Here is a 16,445-nt window from a genome sequence, read left to right as displayed (position 1 = left end):
TGACTGAAACATGTTACACATGACTGTAGTTAAGGTTGGGGTTTCAAAGCTAATCAGTAAGCTATTGATTGAGCAAGCAAGACCAAATAAGTCTTGATGTGAGGAAAGACCTGGTGGTGGGCAGAGAATGCAAAAGATGGTTTGGAAAATTAAAAAAAAAAAAAATAGGGAAAACAGGAATGTATTGCTTTGTTTTCTGGTTATTTCTTTTTCTTTCCTTTTTTCTTTTTTTTTTGTGAGATGGAGTCTTGCCCTGTCGCCAGGCTGGAGTGCAGTGGCGTAATCTTGGCTCACTGCAATCTCTGCCTCTGGGTTCAAGCAACTCTTCTGCCTCAGTCTCCCGAGTAACTGGGATTACAGGCGTGCACCACCATGCCTGGCTAATTTTTGTATTTTTAGTAGAGATGAGGTTTCACCATGTCAGCCAGGCCGGTCTCAATCTCCTGACTTTGTGATCCACCTGCCTTGGCCTCCCAAAGTTCTGGGATTACAGGCGTGAGCCACCGTGCCCGGCTCTGGTTAGATTATTTCTAGGGATTCCAGGGTGACAGCTATGAATTTTGACAGGCCCACTAAAAGAAGACTCAAAATGAGGAGCTCAGCCAGGGTTTTATTAAAGCAAACAGATGAATGGATGAGCAAAATCTTTATGGAATGATGAATGACAAAACATATAACTGGCACACGGTTCTCAACAATTTGAAAGAAAAAATATACAGGAAAAAGTCTGAAAATGAAAATGTTAAAAATGGTTATTTTCTGGATAGTGGAGTATATACATAACTTTTTTCCTCTTAATGCTTCTATACTTAATTTTTTTTTTTTTTTTTTTTTTTTTTTTTGAGACAGGGTCTCTGTCACTCAGACTGGAGTGCAGTGGCACAATCGGCTTACTGTAACCTCAAACTCCTGGGCTCAAGTGATCCTCCTGCCTTGGCCTCCCAAAGTGCTGAGATTACACACGAGTCACCATGATGTTTACACAATAAACATCACTACCACAAATTTTATTTGTTTTGTTATTGTTTTGAGATGGAGTCTCGCTCTGTCACCCAAGTTGGAGTGCAATGGCGTGATCTCTGCTCACTGCAACCTCCGCCTTCCAGGTTCAAGCGATTCTCCTGCCTCAGCCTCCTGAATAGGTGGGATTACAGGCACACGCCACCACACCTGGCTAATTTTTGTATTTTTAGTAGAGACAGGGTTTCACCATGTTCACAAATTTTACATAATGACCATGTCTTCCATTTTTAATGCGGGCATAAAAAGAAAAAGCCCTGAATTATTTTCTGTGAAGGTTCTTCTTTTATAGGTGTGTTCTCAATGAGAGGAAAAAAAGGCGTTTTTCAGGGTTCTTGTTTCTTAAAATTATGGGTGTGAAAGACAAAACAAAACAAAAACCTACAGATGTGGGACTCGACAGCAAAGATTAAACAGACGAAAGAGAAAAGAGGAAAGGTATAACACTATAATCAACAATTTTCTGAGATACAGTCTATGTGAGGAAATGTACTTATGCTGTTCAAATGTCCCAAATAGAGACAGAGATTTTCAGAGCTTGGGATGGAATCTGGATGAAGAAGCAGAGAGAGCTACATGAAGATTTTCGCTTAGTGAATTTCATGCATGAACCAGATTGTCCTAACATGTAGTGTTAAGAAAGGAAGGAGACTCACCGAGAAATCTTTTTTGGGAGTGAGCTTCTTGGGGAAGTGATCAAAAGCATAGGGTTTGGTGCAGACAGGATAGCGGTTCCGGTGGATCTTGTAAAACAGGTGTGCTGACTTGTCAAGCCGATAATCACAGATGTACACATCTTGCTCCTTCACTCCTTTGGGTCTCCCTATGGGTCCAACCAGTGTTAAGAAATCCTATTTCCCCATTTCTCCCCCTGAGCTGCCCAAAGACCCCATACACACCAATGGGAGAGCAGCTAGATCCTTAAAACCCTACATGGTAGCTAAAGAGGTAGGACAACTAAGCATTTGGTAGTTGTTGGACAAAGAGTTCTCAGACACTAGTGTCAACAAAAGATAAAGTAAATATACAGCAGAATGGATGGAAATAAACCAAAAATGTAAACTGAGTACCGCAGGGATGTGTGAGGGAGTATTTTCAGGGAAAAACAGAGCAGGTTATGGGGGAGTTACAAGAAAATAATAGAGGTATAAATTTGAGGGAAGCACATTTGTAAATGAACGCTTTTTTTTTTTTTTTTTTTTTTTTTTTTTGAGACGGAGTCTCGCTCTGTCACCCAGGCTGGAGTGCAGTGGCCGGATCTCAGCTCACTGCAAGCTCCGCCTCCCGGGTTCACGCCATTCTCCTGCCTCAGCCTCCCGAGTAGCTGGGACTACAGGCGCCCGCCACCTCGCCCGGCTAGTTTTTTGTATTTTTTAGTAGAGACGGGGTTTCACCGTGTTAGCCAGGATGGTCTCGATCTCCTGACGTCATGATCCGCCCGTCTCGGCCTCCCAAAGTGCTGGGATTACAGGCTTGAGCCACCGCGCCCGGCCATGAACGCTTTTAAACTGAGACAAGGAGGACTCATCAGCATCACAGAACTGCAAGCAGTCTGTCAGTTTTGGAATGGAATACATACATATTCTTTTAGACTATTTTGCTATGATTCTGAGAGAACAGTCTACGCAACTGAACTCTGCTAATAATGACAAATAACATATATTGAGCTTTTACTCTAAACCATAAACTAGGCTGAGTGCTTTTGTAGATTATTTTATATAATCTTTTAAGAACTCTTTAAAATAGATAATAATCCTTATTTTCAATGGGAAATTGATACTTAGATTAAGTAAATTCCCCAAGGGAACATAGATAAAATGTGGTGGAGCTGGAATTTGAAATTAGAACACAGTATTAAGAAAATTAACTAAATTTAATAAAAAAGAATAAACGTTTATTGAGTATAAAGCACCAGGTAAAAGAAAGGAAAAATATAGTATAGCTCTCTAAAGTTTCATAGCTAAGCTTGGAGAATCTTTCATCATATACAGACAACAAGAATGGGGTGGGCAATGAACAGGAGACATGAGGTCATTGAGGTCATTTTTTTTTTTTTTTTTTTTTAGGCAGGGTCTCATTCTGTTGCACAGGTTGGAGTGCAGTGGTGCAATCCTGGCTCACTGCAACCTCTGCCTCCCAGGCTTAGCAATTCTCGCAGAAGCTGGGACTACAGGCCCACAGTGCCATGCCTGGCTATAGAGGCAGAGTTTTGCCATGTTGGCCAGGCTGGTCTCAAACTCCTGGGTTTAAGCAATCTGCCTGCCTCAGCCTCCCACACTGCTGAGATTACTGGCGTGAGCCACTGTACTTGGCCGAGGTCATTTTTTTTTTTTTTTAAAGATTTTTTTTTTATTTCTACTGGGGAGGGAGGAGGATAAATAGAACTGTTTTCCAATTTGCTCTCCACTGTATACACACATACCCACACACATACATAAACATACATACACCAAAAATACCCCAAACAAAAAACAAAAAAACCAGGAATCAAAAAAACAAAACACCCTCAAACTGCACCAATACTTCATATTTTGACCAAAAAAATATCCTGGGAGGAAGTGCAAAATGCAAAATCAAATGACTGAAAAATGCTGAACAAACAGCATTATTAATATACAAAATATTTATATTACTGAACTAGTAACAGGTGATGTTCTCTGTGTCTGTAAAACTTTGGAACCACATAGCTGATTTGTTAAATCTAGTCCATGCCAGCTTCCAAAAACCAAACTTTTAGTTAGCTTCATTCTTTGATGCCTCATCAAAATTTTCTACAAGATCTGGAACATCATCATCCTCCTCATCAATGTCTTCTGGTTTTGGTGCTTTACTGTCCAAGACTTGCCGTGGGAACTGTTCAGCTAACTTCCTAAGGCTTGTTAAACTGTCAGCACCAAGCTGACTTAATATTCCAGGAAACATTTCTGTGATTGGTTTGGCTTCTGCATGACCAGTAATTGCAAAGGTGTTAGCAGAAAGGGAAGCTTGGACTTTGGGATTGTTGAAATGAATAACTGTCCCATCATCTTTAATCATGTTCACCTCTTCAATACCAGCTATATTATTCACAGCCAGTTTTTTTAGAGAACTCTGAAGCTTTTTGTCATCAGCTGTAGCTGTTCTGTATACCACCTTCTTCTTTCTGCGAGCTGTACCCTTGCCCCCTATCCGGACCTGAGCCTGAAGTTTGGCTAACTTTTCTTGATTCATGCTGTTGGTAAATCTGAAGCAGGGAGGGTCCTCCAACACCAGCACGCGGCAACAGCAAGATGGCTGCCTCCCCGAGGTCATTTTTTAACTAGCCCAGATCACTTACCTTTACAATACGTATAAAGGTCCAACACACAGCAGGTCCCCACTACAGCCTCCAAAGGAATGATCTCATACAGTGGCACCCGAAATAGTTCATTATGATAGAACCGACGGGATGGAGAGTGGTGTGTTTCGTGGGGACGGAAATAATGATGACCAAAGGCAAACCGTTCCTCTCTAAAAAAGGAAAAGTGAGAAGGGAGAGGTTTAACTGATTAGCAAGATCCTAGTGAACATTCAGCTCCGCTGGTACAGCATGGCTGGAAGAAAAGGACAGGACCTCAGCACATACTTTTCATTCTTCCAAAGTTTCTCAATGCGAAAGATGTCAAGTTTATCTCGGTTAATGTGAGATAACAGTCGATAGGACTGACGGACCGGGTGGCCATCAGGGGTGCGCCGACTATCCCTCATCAGATAAACACAGTCACCTAGGAAGACCCAGAACACAGAAGAAACATAAAATGATTCTTGTATGAATTCTGTTAGGCATCTATTTGACTCAGGATCTACATAGAACTCATAATCGGAAACAGTATAAATACAGAGAGCTAAAAGCAGCAGTGTTAAGTGATGATAATCAATTCTAGACTACGACAATAATATAAGGTAGGCATTCTATTTCTTGAGCTTCCTATGTGTTTTTGAGTCTTAAAATTAGCTTTATAACATGTCTATCATTTCAAATTAGTATTATTTGATGGAGAGGTGATGCATGTAAGCACAAGGACTGCAGATATAAAAACTTACATTTTATTGCTATTCAAGGCTGTACGGAGACAATGACTATGAAGGAGACAGTAGAGACTTCCTACTATACAGAAAGGTCACCTCTGACAAGTAGAGTTAGCTCCTGTAATACATACCCTGACGAAGCAGCAAGTCATCTCGGAGCAAACAGATGAAGTAGACACAGCCAGGTTGGGCATAGTGGGGCCGAGGGATCATGGGAACCTCCTGATAGGAGCAGAAAGCCAATGTATAAGGGCTGGAATTACTACATTCAGCCTACTTATTTCTCTTCAGGAGAGAAAAAGAACTAAAACCTAGAATTCTCAATCAATCAAAACTTACTGTTTAGTCATTTCAATATATCACAGATATACAAAAAAGATGAAAGCAACTACAGTTGTTAAACCTGGAAAAGCGAAGGTAGAGGACAAAAGTGATAGGCTAAGTATCTCAATCTATGTTTTATGAAGCACTAATTGTGTAGTTGCTCTATGTAATCTAGGGGCCATATGAAAATGTGTTAAGGGAGACTAATTATTACAATGATTGGGTAATACTACTGGTATTTAATGCCCAGGGTCCAAGGAAGCCAAACATTCTGAAATGCATCCATCACAATAAGAACTATGCACCTAAACATGACAACAGCAACACTGTTAAGAAATACTTTCTAAATCTCTTCTTTTTAAAAATTGACTTGCCCAAAATCACACATATAAAGATAGCAGAGCCAAGCCAAGAACCCACTTAATGACTTAGGCAAGCCACCCACCCTCTCTCCTATGAAGTGAGCCTAACACTAACGTTTGCTGATTCTGAGTCCAGTGCTCTTCTCACTTAAACCACTGTCTAACATAAATGACGTTAAGAATACCAAGTTCTGGATTCTATAAGCTATTCCTTTCATGGACATCTGATAGTGTTTATAAAAACCTCAGTTTTGTTTCTGTTTTTTTTTTGAAACGGAGTCTTGCTCTGTCGCCAGGTTGGGGTACAGTGGTGCAATCTTGGCTCAATGCAACTTCTGCCTCCAGATTCAAGTGATTCTCCTGCTTCAGCCCCCCGAGTAGCTGGGACTACAGGCACGCAACACCACACCCAGCTAATTTTTGTATTTTTAGTAGAGATGGGGTTTCACCATGTTGGCCAGGATGGTCTTTTTTTTTTTTTTTTTTTTTGAGACTGAGTCTCACTCTGTCACCCAGGCTAGAGTGCAGTGGCATGATCTTGGCTCACTGCAACCTCTGCCGCCCAGGTTCAAGTGATTCTCCTGCCTCAGACTCCCAAATAGCTGGGATTACAGGCACCTGCCACTGCACCCGGCTAATTTTTTTTGTAGTTTTAGTAGAGACAGGGTTTCAAGACAGGGTCTTAAACTCCTGACCTCATGATCCACTGGCGTCGGCCTCTCAAAGTGCTGGGATTGCAGCCATGAGCCACTGCGCCCGGCCGAGGATGGTCTTGATCTCTTGACCTTGTGATCTGCCTGCCTCGGCCTCCCAAAATGCTGGGATTATAGGCCTGAGCCATCACGCCCAGCCTTTTTCTTTTTTTTTTTTTTGAGACAGAGTCTTGCTCTGTTGCCTAGGCTAGAGCGCAGTGGTGTGATCTCAGCTCACTGCAACCTCCATCTCCCAGGTTCAAGTGATTCTTCTGCCTCAGACTCCTGAGTAGCTGGGATTACAGGCACACACCGCCACCGTGCCCAGCTAAGTTTTGAATTTTTAGTAGAGATGGGGTTTCACCATCTTGGCCAGGCTGGTCTCGAACTCCTGACCTCATGATCCACCCCGCCCGGCCTGTTTTTTTGTTTTTTTTTTTTTTTTAAGAGATGGAGTCTTGCTCTGTCGCCCAGGCTGGAGTGCACTGGTGTGATCTCGACTCACTGCAACACCTGCCTCCAGGTTTCTAGCAATTCTTTTGCCTCAGTCGCCCAAGTACCTGAGACTACAGGCGCATGCCACCACGCCTGGCTAATTTTTTTTTTGTATTTTAGTAGAGACGGGGTTTCACCGTGTTGCCCAGGCTGGTCTCGAACTCCTGAGCTCAGGCAATCCATCCACCTTAGCCTCCCAATGTGCTAGGATTACAGGCATGAGTGACCGTGCCCGGCCAAAAACCTTAGTTTTATCTAGTGCCATTCCTTCCACAGATTTCTAAGTATTTTATTTTCCCTTTGATCATACTCCTGAAATAGGGAAGAACAGAATTATGACCCTTATTGTAAAGTTTAAGAAGCCAAGGCCCAGAGACGTTGAACAACTAATTAAAGGAAATTCTGCAAAGCAGGAGCAGGACAGGTAAGATACCATGTGATACCTCTCCTACTTATAGATCAGAGTTTTATGAGGGGAAGCTTACCCTGTCCACAGGCCTTGGGTCACACTGCTCACAAAGGTAGTGCTCCACATCTGAGTTCACTCCCATACAATCACAGTGCTGCCATACCTGCAGAAAAACATACAGTTTGGGGGAACATGGAGGCTATGACTTACTGAGAGTGTCCTGGGAGCCCAGAATAAAAAATTAGCAATAGGTCAGGGTAAAGTAAAAGAGGAACTAAGTGATAACTGGGCGAATGAGATATTGGAGATAAATGATAAAATAGGAGGAAAACAGAATAATGACTTTTCTGAGCAAAAGTATACAGATTGGCTCATAATCTGTAGATCCGGGCAAATAAAATGGGGAGATGGAGAGAGAATAGGAAAACAAATGGATAGACTACTAAACTATTACTAAGTAATTTAAGTAAATGCTATGGCTATTCTGAAAGGCTTTACAGGTACAAAATGTTTTTATTTACCCCTGTCTAACTTTATCCTCCCAACAATCCTATGTGTTACTTACAGCCACTTTACACATAAAGTTATGTGTTCACATATATTAGTGGGGACACTAGGGCTCAAATTCAGGCTTTGACTCCTTCATCAGGAGCCCTACCTGTATTAACATATTTCACTCTCTCAGAGGATTCATACTAATAGAGTATACTATCACTAATGATTCAAAAGGCAAAGCACTATATAAAATACTGTCATTCTCCTTGATCCAGATTATGTGAGAAGTGTACAGTGAAAAGTGGGCAGAAAAAAGGAAAGAGCCAGGCGTGGTGGCTCATGCCTGTAATCCCAACACTTTGGGAGGCTGAGGTGGGCAGATCACTTGAGCTCAGCAGTTCAAGACCAGCCTGGGCAACATGGTGAAACCCCATTTCTACAAAAAAAAATTAGCTGAGCATGGTGGCGCATGCCTGTAATCCCAGCTACTCGAGAGGCTGAGGTGGGAGGACTGCTTGAGCCTGGGAGGCAGAGGTGCAGTGAGCTGAGATCATGCCACTGCACTCCAGTGTGGGCGACACAGCAAGATCCTATCTTATAAACAAAACAAAAAAACAAGAAGAGAGGAGAGAAGGAAAGAAAAAGAAGGGAAGGATAAAGTGAAAGAAAGAGAGATAAGAGGAGAAAGGCAATATGGTAAACATAGAAACCTAACAGAAACCAAGGCTAAGTTACAGTTCATAAAAAGCCTTTCAAGCCAATCCAAAAGAGGCATGGGCTTCTTCTTTGAATATGGTCACCATGCTCATCAGGACCAAGCTTCTGCTTCATTTCCTGACCCTCACCATGCACTTGTCACACTGGATCATGAGACCTTCATCCTTGTAGAGGCCACAGATACAGCGAATAACATCGTCGTCCTTCTCATGCCCATTCTCCTTTTCAGAGACTGAGGTCTCACTGCTGTCTGCCTCACTTGCTGTCTCTCCCACAATCTCATCGATTTGGGCTGATGCCTCATGCCGGGCATTGTAATAGGCCTTTCGTAGACGGCAAACATCTCTCCCAATTGGGGATTTACGCCCATAGTACTTCTGAAGAAAGCAAATAAAGAAATCATGTTTGGTCCTCTCAATTTGGCTTAACGATTTACCTGAAGAGGTAGCATGACTTTCTTTACCCTCCCATTTTGGTTAACAGATTTTCAATAGTATCAAATATACTGCCAGACAGTTGGTAACAACTTAAACTGAACTAAAATAAATTCAAGTTAGAATCTGCAAGTTATTTTTTCTTTTTTTTTTTTTTTTTTTTTTTGAGACGGAGTCTCGCTCTGTCGCCCAGGCTGGAGTGCAGTGGCCGGATCTCAGCTCACTGCAAGCTCCGCCTCCCGGGTTTACACCATTCTCCTGCCTCAGCCTCCTGAGTAGCTGGGACTACAGGCGCCCGCCACCTCGCCCGGCTAGTTTTTTGTATTTTTTTAGTAGAGACGGGGTTTCACCGTGTTAGCCTGGATGGTCTCGATCTCCTGACCTCGTGATCCGCCCGTCTGAGCCTCCCAAAGTGCTGGGATTACAGGCTTGAGCCACCGCGCCCGGCCAAGTTGTTTTTTCATTTGCTCAATTGACCTGTCATTCAATTCTGTCACGGGCCTCCTTGTCCACAAGGTCAAATACACAGAGATCATGAAATATGAATTAATGTCACAAGCATAATGTAGTGTAGAAGTTCAACATACACCTTTGTCTTGTGGATATCTGTGACAGATCTACAGGTGTTGAATCTATATGGAAGGTGGGTTTCAGTAGGAAGAATGTTACAATTTGAGATTGCTCTAATTCTTCTCTCGCTTGTCTATTTTTCTTTCTCATTTCGTCTTTCAACTTCAATTATTCCTTTTTTTTTGTTGTTGTTGTTTGTTTTTTTTTTTGAGACGGAGTCTTGCTCTGTCGCCCAAGCTGGAGTGCAGTGGCGCGATCCTGGCTCACTGCAAGCTCCGCCTCCTGGGTTCACGCCATTCTCCTGCCCCAGCCTCCCGAGTAGCTGGGACTACAGGCGCCCGCCACCTCGCCCGGCTAGTTTTTTGTATTTTTAGTAGAGACAGGGTTTCACCGTGGTCTCGATCTCCTGACCTTGTGATTTGCCTGCCTCGGCCTCCCAAAGTGCTGGGATTACAGGCGTGAGCCACCGCACCCGGCCAATTATTCCTTTATCTAGTAGGCGCTTTTTTCTTCCAAACACCTCTCCAAGGTATGTCAAAATTACTGAATAATCTCCTCTCTTCTATGCACCATACAATAGTCCATCCTGTCCTTTAAATCAGTTCAAGGCCACTTTCTCTCCAATGAGCTTCAGCTATTCCATAATCTATCACTGTGATACTCCTCAATTCCATCCTCAAGATATATTACTGGCCAGGCGCCGTGGCTCACGCCTGTAATCCCAACACTCTGGGAGGCCAAGGTGGGCAGATCACCTGAGGTCAGGAGTTCAAGACCAGCCTGGCCAACATGCTGAAACCCTGTCTCTACTAAAAATACAAAATTAGCCAGGCATGGTGGCAGGCGCCTGTAATCCCAGCTACTCAGGAGGCTGAAGCAGGAGAATTGCTTGAACCCGGGAGGCAGGCGGAGGTTGCAATGAGCCGAGATCATGCCATTGCACTCCAGCCTGGGTGACAGAGCAAGACTCTGTCTCATTAAAAAAAAAAATATATATATACACACACACACACACATACATACACATATATATATAAAACATTTACCTACACATATTTCTGAATATTTCACATGTACTTATTTTGAGGAAAGAAACTACAGATATTAGTAAAATGTATTGAAATATCTATATAATGCAGTCATAAAGGTTTAATACTAAATCAGTTTTTTACAAAAATTATTTTTTTGAGGGGGAATGATTTAACCTTCCATTCTAGTCATATCAATGTCTTCATACATAGCCTTCTATAATATTTAGTATACTGTAACACATACCCCAAGGGTACTCAATAAAAATGACTGGCTTTTCCAACCAGAAATATGGCTGATAGATGGCTGATAGATGGAGGATAAAAATCTTAAACTTCTATACGAATTCTCTTCAGAACAAACTTGTGAAATCTGTTTGAAGTCAGTGAAAAATACCTCAGCATTCCGAAAGACTTTGAGCATGTCAGCATCAAAAGCTTCCACTGTCTTATAGTAACCAATGAGGATCTGCTTCTCTATGGTGATAAGATCTAGGGGATCAGAGATCTTCTCATAATAATCAGCATTCCTGGAACACAAAGCCAGGGTGTCAATCTGGCACACTTAGCACTTTTTAAAAACTCAGATGATTCCCACAAATGTGAACCTACTTTTTCTTTGGGGGAAGGTTCAAAAGTGGAGCTGCCAGTGCTTGCCGGGAAGAATCTGCAAAAGAATGTGAGGTTTAGTAGAAAGACTCTACCATACAAGGGAGGCAAGCATCTCCTAACTGGAAGAGGAGAATCCCTCAAATTAAAAGTGAGAGAAAAATCCAAGTCTTTTTTTTTTTTTTTTTTTTTGAGACAGAGTCTCACCCTTGTCACCCAGGCTGGAGTGCAGTGGCATGATCTTGGCTCACTGCAATCTCTATCTCCTGGGTTTAAGCGATTCTTCTGTCTCAGCCTCCTGAGTAGCTAGGAGTACAGGTGTGTACCCCCACGCCCGGCTAATTTTTTTTTTTTTTGAGACAGAGTCTTGCTCTGTCGCCCAGGCTGGAGTCCAGTGGCACGATCTGGGCTCACTGAAAGCGCCGCCTCCTGGGTTCACACCATTCTCCTGCCCCAGCCTCCCGAGTAGCTGGGACTACAGGCGCCCGCTACCGCACCTGGCTAATTTTTTGTATTTTTAGTAGAGATGGGGTTTCACCGTGTTAGCCAGGATGGTCTTGATCTCCTGACCTCATGATCTGCCCACCTTGGCCTCCCAAAGTGCAGGGATTACAGGTGTGAGCCACCACGCCCGGCCAATTTTTGTATTTTTAAAAGAGACAGGGTTTCACCATGTTGGCCAGGCTAGTCTTGAACTCCTGACCCTCAGGTGATCCACTTGCCTTGGCCTCCCAAAGTGCTGGGATTACAGGCGTGAGCCAATGCACCTGACCAAAAATCCAAGTCTTTTTAAGGCCTGTGAAAAATCCACCTTTTCAGATATGTAGGTAAAGGCAGGGAGCAAATGATAGTTCTAAGATTGCCTAGGATATGAAAGATATAGTTGTATCTGCTTGAAAGGTAGCACGATGTTAGTTGGGTAATGAGAAGAACTTCCTATGAAAAATGAGAGGGCCGGGCGTGGTGGCTCAAGCCTGTAATCCCAGCACTTTGGGAGGCCGAGGCGGGCGGATCACGAGGTCAGGAGATCGAGACCATCCTGGCTAACACAATGAAACCCCGTCTCCACTAAAAATACAAAAAAATTAGCCGGGCGTGGTGGCGGCGCCTGTAGTCCCAGCTACTCGGGAGGCTGAGGCAGGAGAATGGCGGGAACCCGGGAGGCGGAGCTTGCAGTGAGCCGAGATCGCGCCACTGCACTCCAGCCTGGGCGACAGAGCGAGACTCCGCCTCAAAAAAAAAAAAAAAGAAAAATGAGAGATGGGAACTTATTGAGAGTAATCTGCTTAGGGCAAATTACTACTCAATAAATCTTACAATAGCAAAAAGAACATCTTATCTGAAAAGTGTTTTCTAGTTCTCATTAACTGTCCTTAATTAATAGTAATTTGTTTGGCTGGGGATGGGCGCGGTGGCTTACATCTGTAATCCCAACACTTTGAGAGGTCAAGGCGGGCGGATCATGAGGTCAGGAGATCAAGACCATCCTGGCTAACATGGGGAAACTCCGTCTCTACTAAAAATAAAAAAATTAGCCAGGCGTGGTGGCAGGCACCTGTAGTCCCAGCTACTCAGGAGGCTGAGGCAGGAGAGTCACTTGAACCCGGGAGGTGGAGGTTGCAGTGAACAGAGATCACGCCACTTCACTCCAGCCTGGGCAACAGAGCGGGACTCTGTCTTTAAAAAAAAAAGGAAAAAGAAAAAGAAAAAAAAAAACGCCGGGCGCACTGGCACACGCCTATAATCCCAGCACTTTGGGAGGCCGAGGTGGGCAGATCATGAGGTCAAGAGATTGAGACCATCCTGGCCAACATGGTGAAACCCTGTCTCTACTAAAAATATAAAAAAAAAAAGAAAAGAAAAGAAAAATTAGCTGGTCGTGGTGGCACACGCCTGCAATCCCAGCTACTTGGGAGGCTGAGGCAGAACTGCTTGAACCCAGGAGGCAGAAGTTGCAGTGAGCCAAGATTGCGCCACTGCACTCCAGCCTGGGTGACAGAATGAGACTCTGTCTCAAAAAAAAAAAAAAAATTTGGTGGGGTGCAGTGGCTCACGCCTGTAATCCCAGCACTTTTGGCAGCTGAGGTGGGCAGATAACTTAAGGTCAGGAGGTCGAAAACGGCTTGGCTAACATGTTGAAACCCCATCTCACTACCAAAAATACAAAAATTAGCCAGGCATGGTGGCGCACACCTGAGGTCCCAGCTACTCAGGAGGCTGAGGTGGGAAAATAATCTGAACCCATGAGGTGGAGGATGCGGTCAGCCAAGATTGCACCACTGAACTCTAACCTGGGTGACAGACTGAGACCCTGTCTAACACAATAAAAATAAAGGCCGGGCATGGTGGCTCACATCTGTAATCCCAGCATTTTGGGAGGCCGAGATGGGTGGATCACGAGGTCAAGAGTTCAAGACCAGCCTGGTCAACGTGGTGAAACCCTGTCTCCACTAAAAAATACAAAACTTTGCCGGGTGTGGTGGTGTGCACCTGTAGTCCCAGCTGCTCAGAAGGCTGAGGCAGAAGAATTGCTGCAACCCGGGAAGCGGAGGTTGCAGTGAGCCAAGATCATGCCACTGCACTCCAGCCTGGGCCACAGAGCGAGACTTCGTCTCAAAAAAAAACAATAAAATAAAATAATAATAAATACAAAAAGTACTGGCCGGGCACGGTGGCTCACGCCTGTAATCCCAGCACTTTGGGAGGCCGAGGTGGGCGGATCATGAGATCGAGACCATCCTGGCCAACACAGTGAAACCCCGTCTCTACTAAAAATACAAAAAAATTAGCCGGGTGTGGTGGCAGGTGCCTGTAGTCCCAGCTACTCAGGAGGCTAAGGCAGGAGAATGGCATGAACCCGGGAGGCGGAGCTTGCAGTGAGCCCAGATCGCGCCACTGCACTTCAGCCTGAGCAACAGAGTGAGACTCGGTCTTAAAAAAAAAAAAAAAAAAAAATTACTATTACTCTGTTGGGTATGGATCCAATTAAATTCCAGATACTGAATAATTTAGTACTGTACTGTGAATATTTTCTGTAATTGATTTTTCCTGTAACAGTTACTCTGTATTATGAAAATGGAATTTATGGTGAGGGGCCACTTCTCATTTGCTACCATACTCCATACTTAATTTCTGGCAATTTCACTAGAGAGTAAAAAAGGCTGTGTTTCATGCTCATAATGCAGTGACATGGTAGATATACTTACTGCAGTTTCATGTTCGGTCAGATGAGCCTACTTGAGAATGCAGGACAGACATGGTGGCTCATGCCTATAATCCCAGAACTTTGGTAGGTCGAGGTAGAAGGAGCGCTTGAGGCCAGGAGTTCAAGACCAGCCTGGGCAACACAGCGAGACCTCCATCTCAAAAAAAAAAAAAAAAAAAAAAAAAAAAAAAAAAAAAGAGAATGCAGAGAGTGTGATTTAATTTGGGAATGTAAATGGAATAGGTGCCTCAAAATTCAAAACTTTACATCTTACATCTTAGGGCAGTTTGGTCCACATTTTCCTCTTTACATCCTTAGGTTAACAAAACTGCAAAAAGCCACTATAAAATCAAAGAGAATCAGGGGACAGAAAAAGAAATTAAAAAGAAAAGAAATGCCCACGAGCTGTGGCTTACACCTGTAATCCCAACACTTTGGGAGGCCTAGACAGAAGGATCACTTGAGCCCAGGAGTCTGAGACTAGCCTGGGCAATACAGCAAGACCCTATCTCTATTTATTAAAAAATAAAAAGAAAAAAGAAAAAAGAACGAATTTGAAGGTGGTTATAGTCACCTTTATAAGAGATGATACCATCACAAATTTCTTTGAAGATCTGGGCTAGGCGGGCTGCCCGAGCCACTTCAATATTTTCCTCTGCAGCTGCCAACCGTCTTGTTCGAACAGATCGAGCTGTCTGCAGGGCAGAGAACTGGGTCATGAAGACATCTGGAAGAATAAAGTGAAAATTAAGTTTCAGGAAACAAGGAGCTCTACATGGCTTTCTCTTTCCCAATGGATTCCCGCCATTTGCTCTACTTTCCCCTGAAGTGATTAAGTAGATTAGTGGGCACAGAGTTCTATCTTCTGTAATGAGAAATCAGGAAACACTGGAATTTACTGGAGACAAAATGCTGCAAGAGGGACCTTAACTTAGTGCTCAAATGCAACACAGTATAGTAGTTGTAAGTCTGGGCTTCAAAATCAATCTATCAGCATCTGAATTCTGGCATCACTGCTTATCAGCTGTGTGATCTTGGGCAAGTTATTTAACCCATGTGTCAGCTTCTCAAACATAAAATGGGAATAATGGTAGTACTTCCCTCATGAGGAAATAATGCAGGTTAAATGACATAATGCCTTTAATGTGTTTAGCTCAGTACCTGACATGTAAGTATTCTGTAAATGATATCTGTTATTATCAGAAGAAGCAAACTCGTTAGGATATAAGTTCAAAGAATTTATGCCAATCAAATCATCGACAGGATGTAAGATTCTGGACAAATTTTTATATCTAGTTAGCATTGAGCATATCCCTCACACATCACACAGAATTCCTTCTATCTTTTCAGGGGAAGAAGGAAAGGATTAAAAAAAAGAGCATGATCTTTTGAACACTGTTTTCAGTTAGAAAGGATGCTTGGATATGCTAGTTCCTCTGCTTTCAGTCTCTTCTGGATAATATCTGAACTCAGGAGTGCTGTTATATTATTCATGCATGAAGGTTAGAAAAAGGAAACCTGGTGGTTTGTGACTACAGTGCTAATCTGAATGTGAGAAAAAAAGGTCTTCAAACTGATAATGACCTGTCCCCCACTGAATCTGAATGTGAGAAATGACCCGTCCCCAGCTGAATCTGAATGTGAGATAAAAAGGTCTTCAAACTGATAATGACCTGTCCACCCACTGATAATTACCCGTCCCCCACCCCAATTTCCCCAGTGGATTTGGTATCACTATTTTTTTTTTTTTTTGAGACGGAGTCTTGCTCTGTCACCCAGGCTGGAGTGCAATGGCCAGATCTCGGCTCACTGCAAGCTCCGCCTCCCGGGTTCACGCCATTCTCCTGCCTCAGCCTCCCAAGTAGCTGGGACTACAGGCACCCGCCACCTCGCCCGGCTAGGTGTTTTTTTTTGTATTTTTTAGTAGAGACGGGGTTTCACCGTGTTAGCCAGGATGGTCTCGATCTCCTGACCTCGTGATCCACCAGTCTCGGCCTCCCAAAGTGCTGGGATTACAGGCTTGAGCCACCGCGCCTGG

At 43.5% G+C, this 16,445-nt stretch overlaps 2 protein-coding genes across 21 annotated transcripts in view; both read right to left on the bottom strand.

The window, feature by feature from the left end:
* The window catches only part of ASH1L (ASH1 like histone lysine methyltransferase), a 233,177-nt gene that overhangs the window by 4,999 nt on the left and 211,733 nt on the right, over positions 1–16,445 (bottom strand). For all 19 annotated transcript variants that reach the window (XM_074041008.1, XM_074041031.1, XM_045373666.2 and 16 more), the window contains 9 exons: positions 14,982–15,134; positions 11,206–11,260; positions 10,991–11,123; positions 8,690–8,938; positions 7,426–7,512; positions 5,199–5,289; positions 4,625–4,763; positions 4,337–4,509; positions 1,677–1,843 (listed from right to left, as the gene is read on the bottom strand). In XM_074041008.1, the coding sequence (XP_073897109.1) occupies positions 1,677–1,843; positions 4,337–4,509; positions 4,625–4,763; positions 5,199–5,289; positions 7,426–7,512; positions 8,690–8,938; positions 10,991–11,123; positions 11,206–11,260; positions 14,982–15,134 (1,247 nt within the window). The remainder of the gene's footprint in view (positions 1–1,676; positions 1,844–4,336; positions 4,510–4,624; positions 4,764–5,198; positions 5,290–7,425; positions 7,513–8,689; positions 8,939–10,990; positions 11,124–11,205; positions 11,261–14,981; positions 15,135–16,445) is intronic.
* On the bottom strand, positions 3,342–4,382 carry LOC102137537 (transcription factor BTF3 homolog 4-like). 2 transcript variants are annotated; one of them, XM_005541514.4, is made up of 2 exons: positions 4,063–4,382; positions 3,342–3,860 (listed from the first exon to the last, which is right to left on the bottom strand). In XM_005541514.4, exons 1-2 carry the CDS (start codon positions 4,309–4,311, stop codon positions 3,792–3,794), a joined length of 318 nt encoding a protein of 105 aa, XP_005541571.1. In that variant the 5' UTR covers positions 4,312–4,382; the 3' UTR covers positions 3,342–3,791. The 2 variants fall into 2 exon arrangements, with proteins under 2 accessions (XP_005541571.1, XP_005541570.1); XM_005541513.4 differs by having other exon boundaries at positions 3,342–4,382.

This window comes from Macaca fascicularis, chromosome 1 (genome assembly GCF_037993035.2).
Source record: "Macaca fascicularis isolate 582-1 chromosome 1, T2T-MFA8v1.1".
Taxonomy (NCBI): domain Eukaryota; kingdom Metazoa; phylum Chordata; class Mammalia; order Primates; family Cercopithecidae; genus Macaca; species Macaca fascicularis.
The sequence above is the reverse complement of the archived record's forward strand: the minus strand, read 5'-3'. Positions and strand labels throughout refer to the sequence as shown.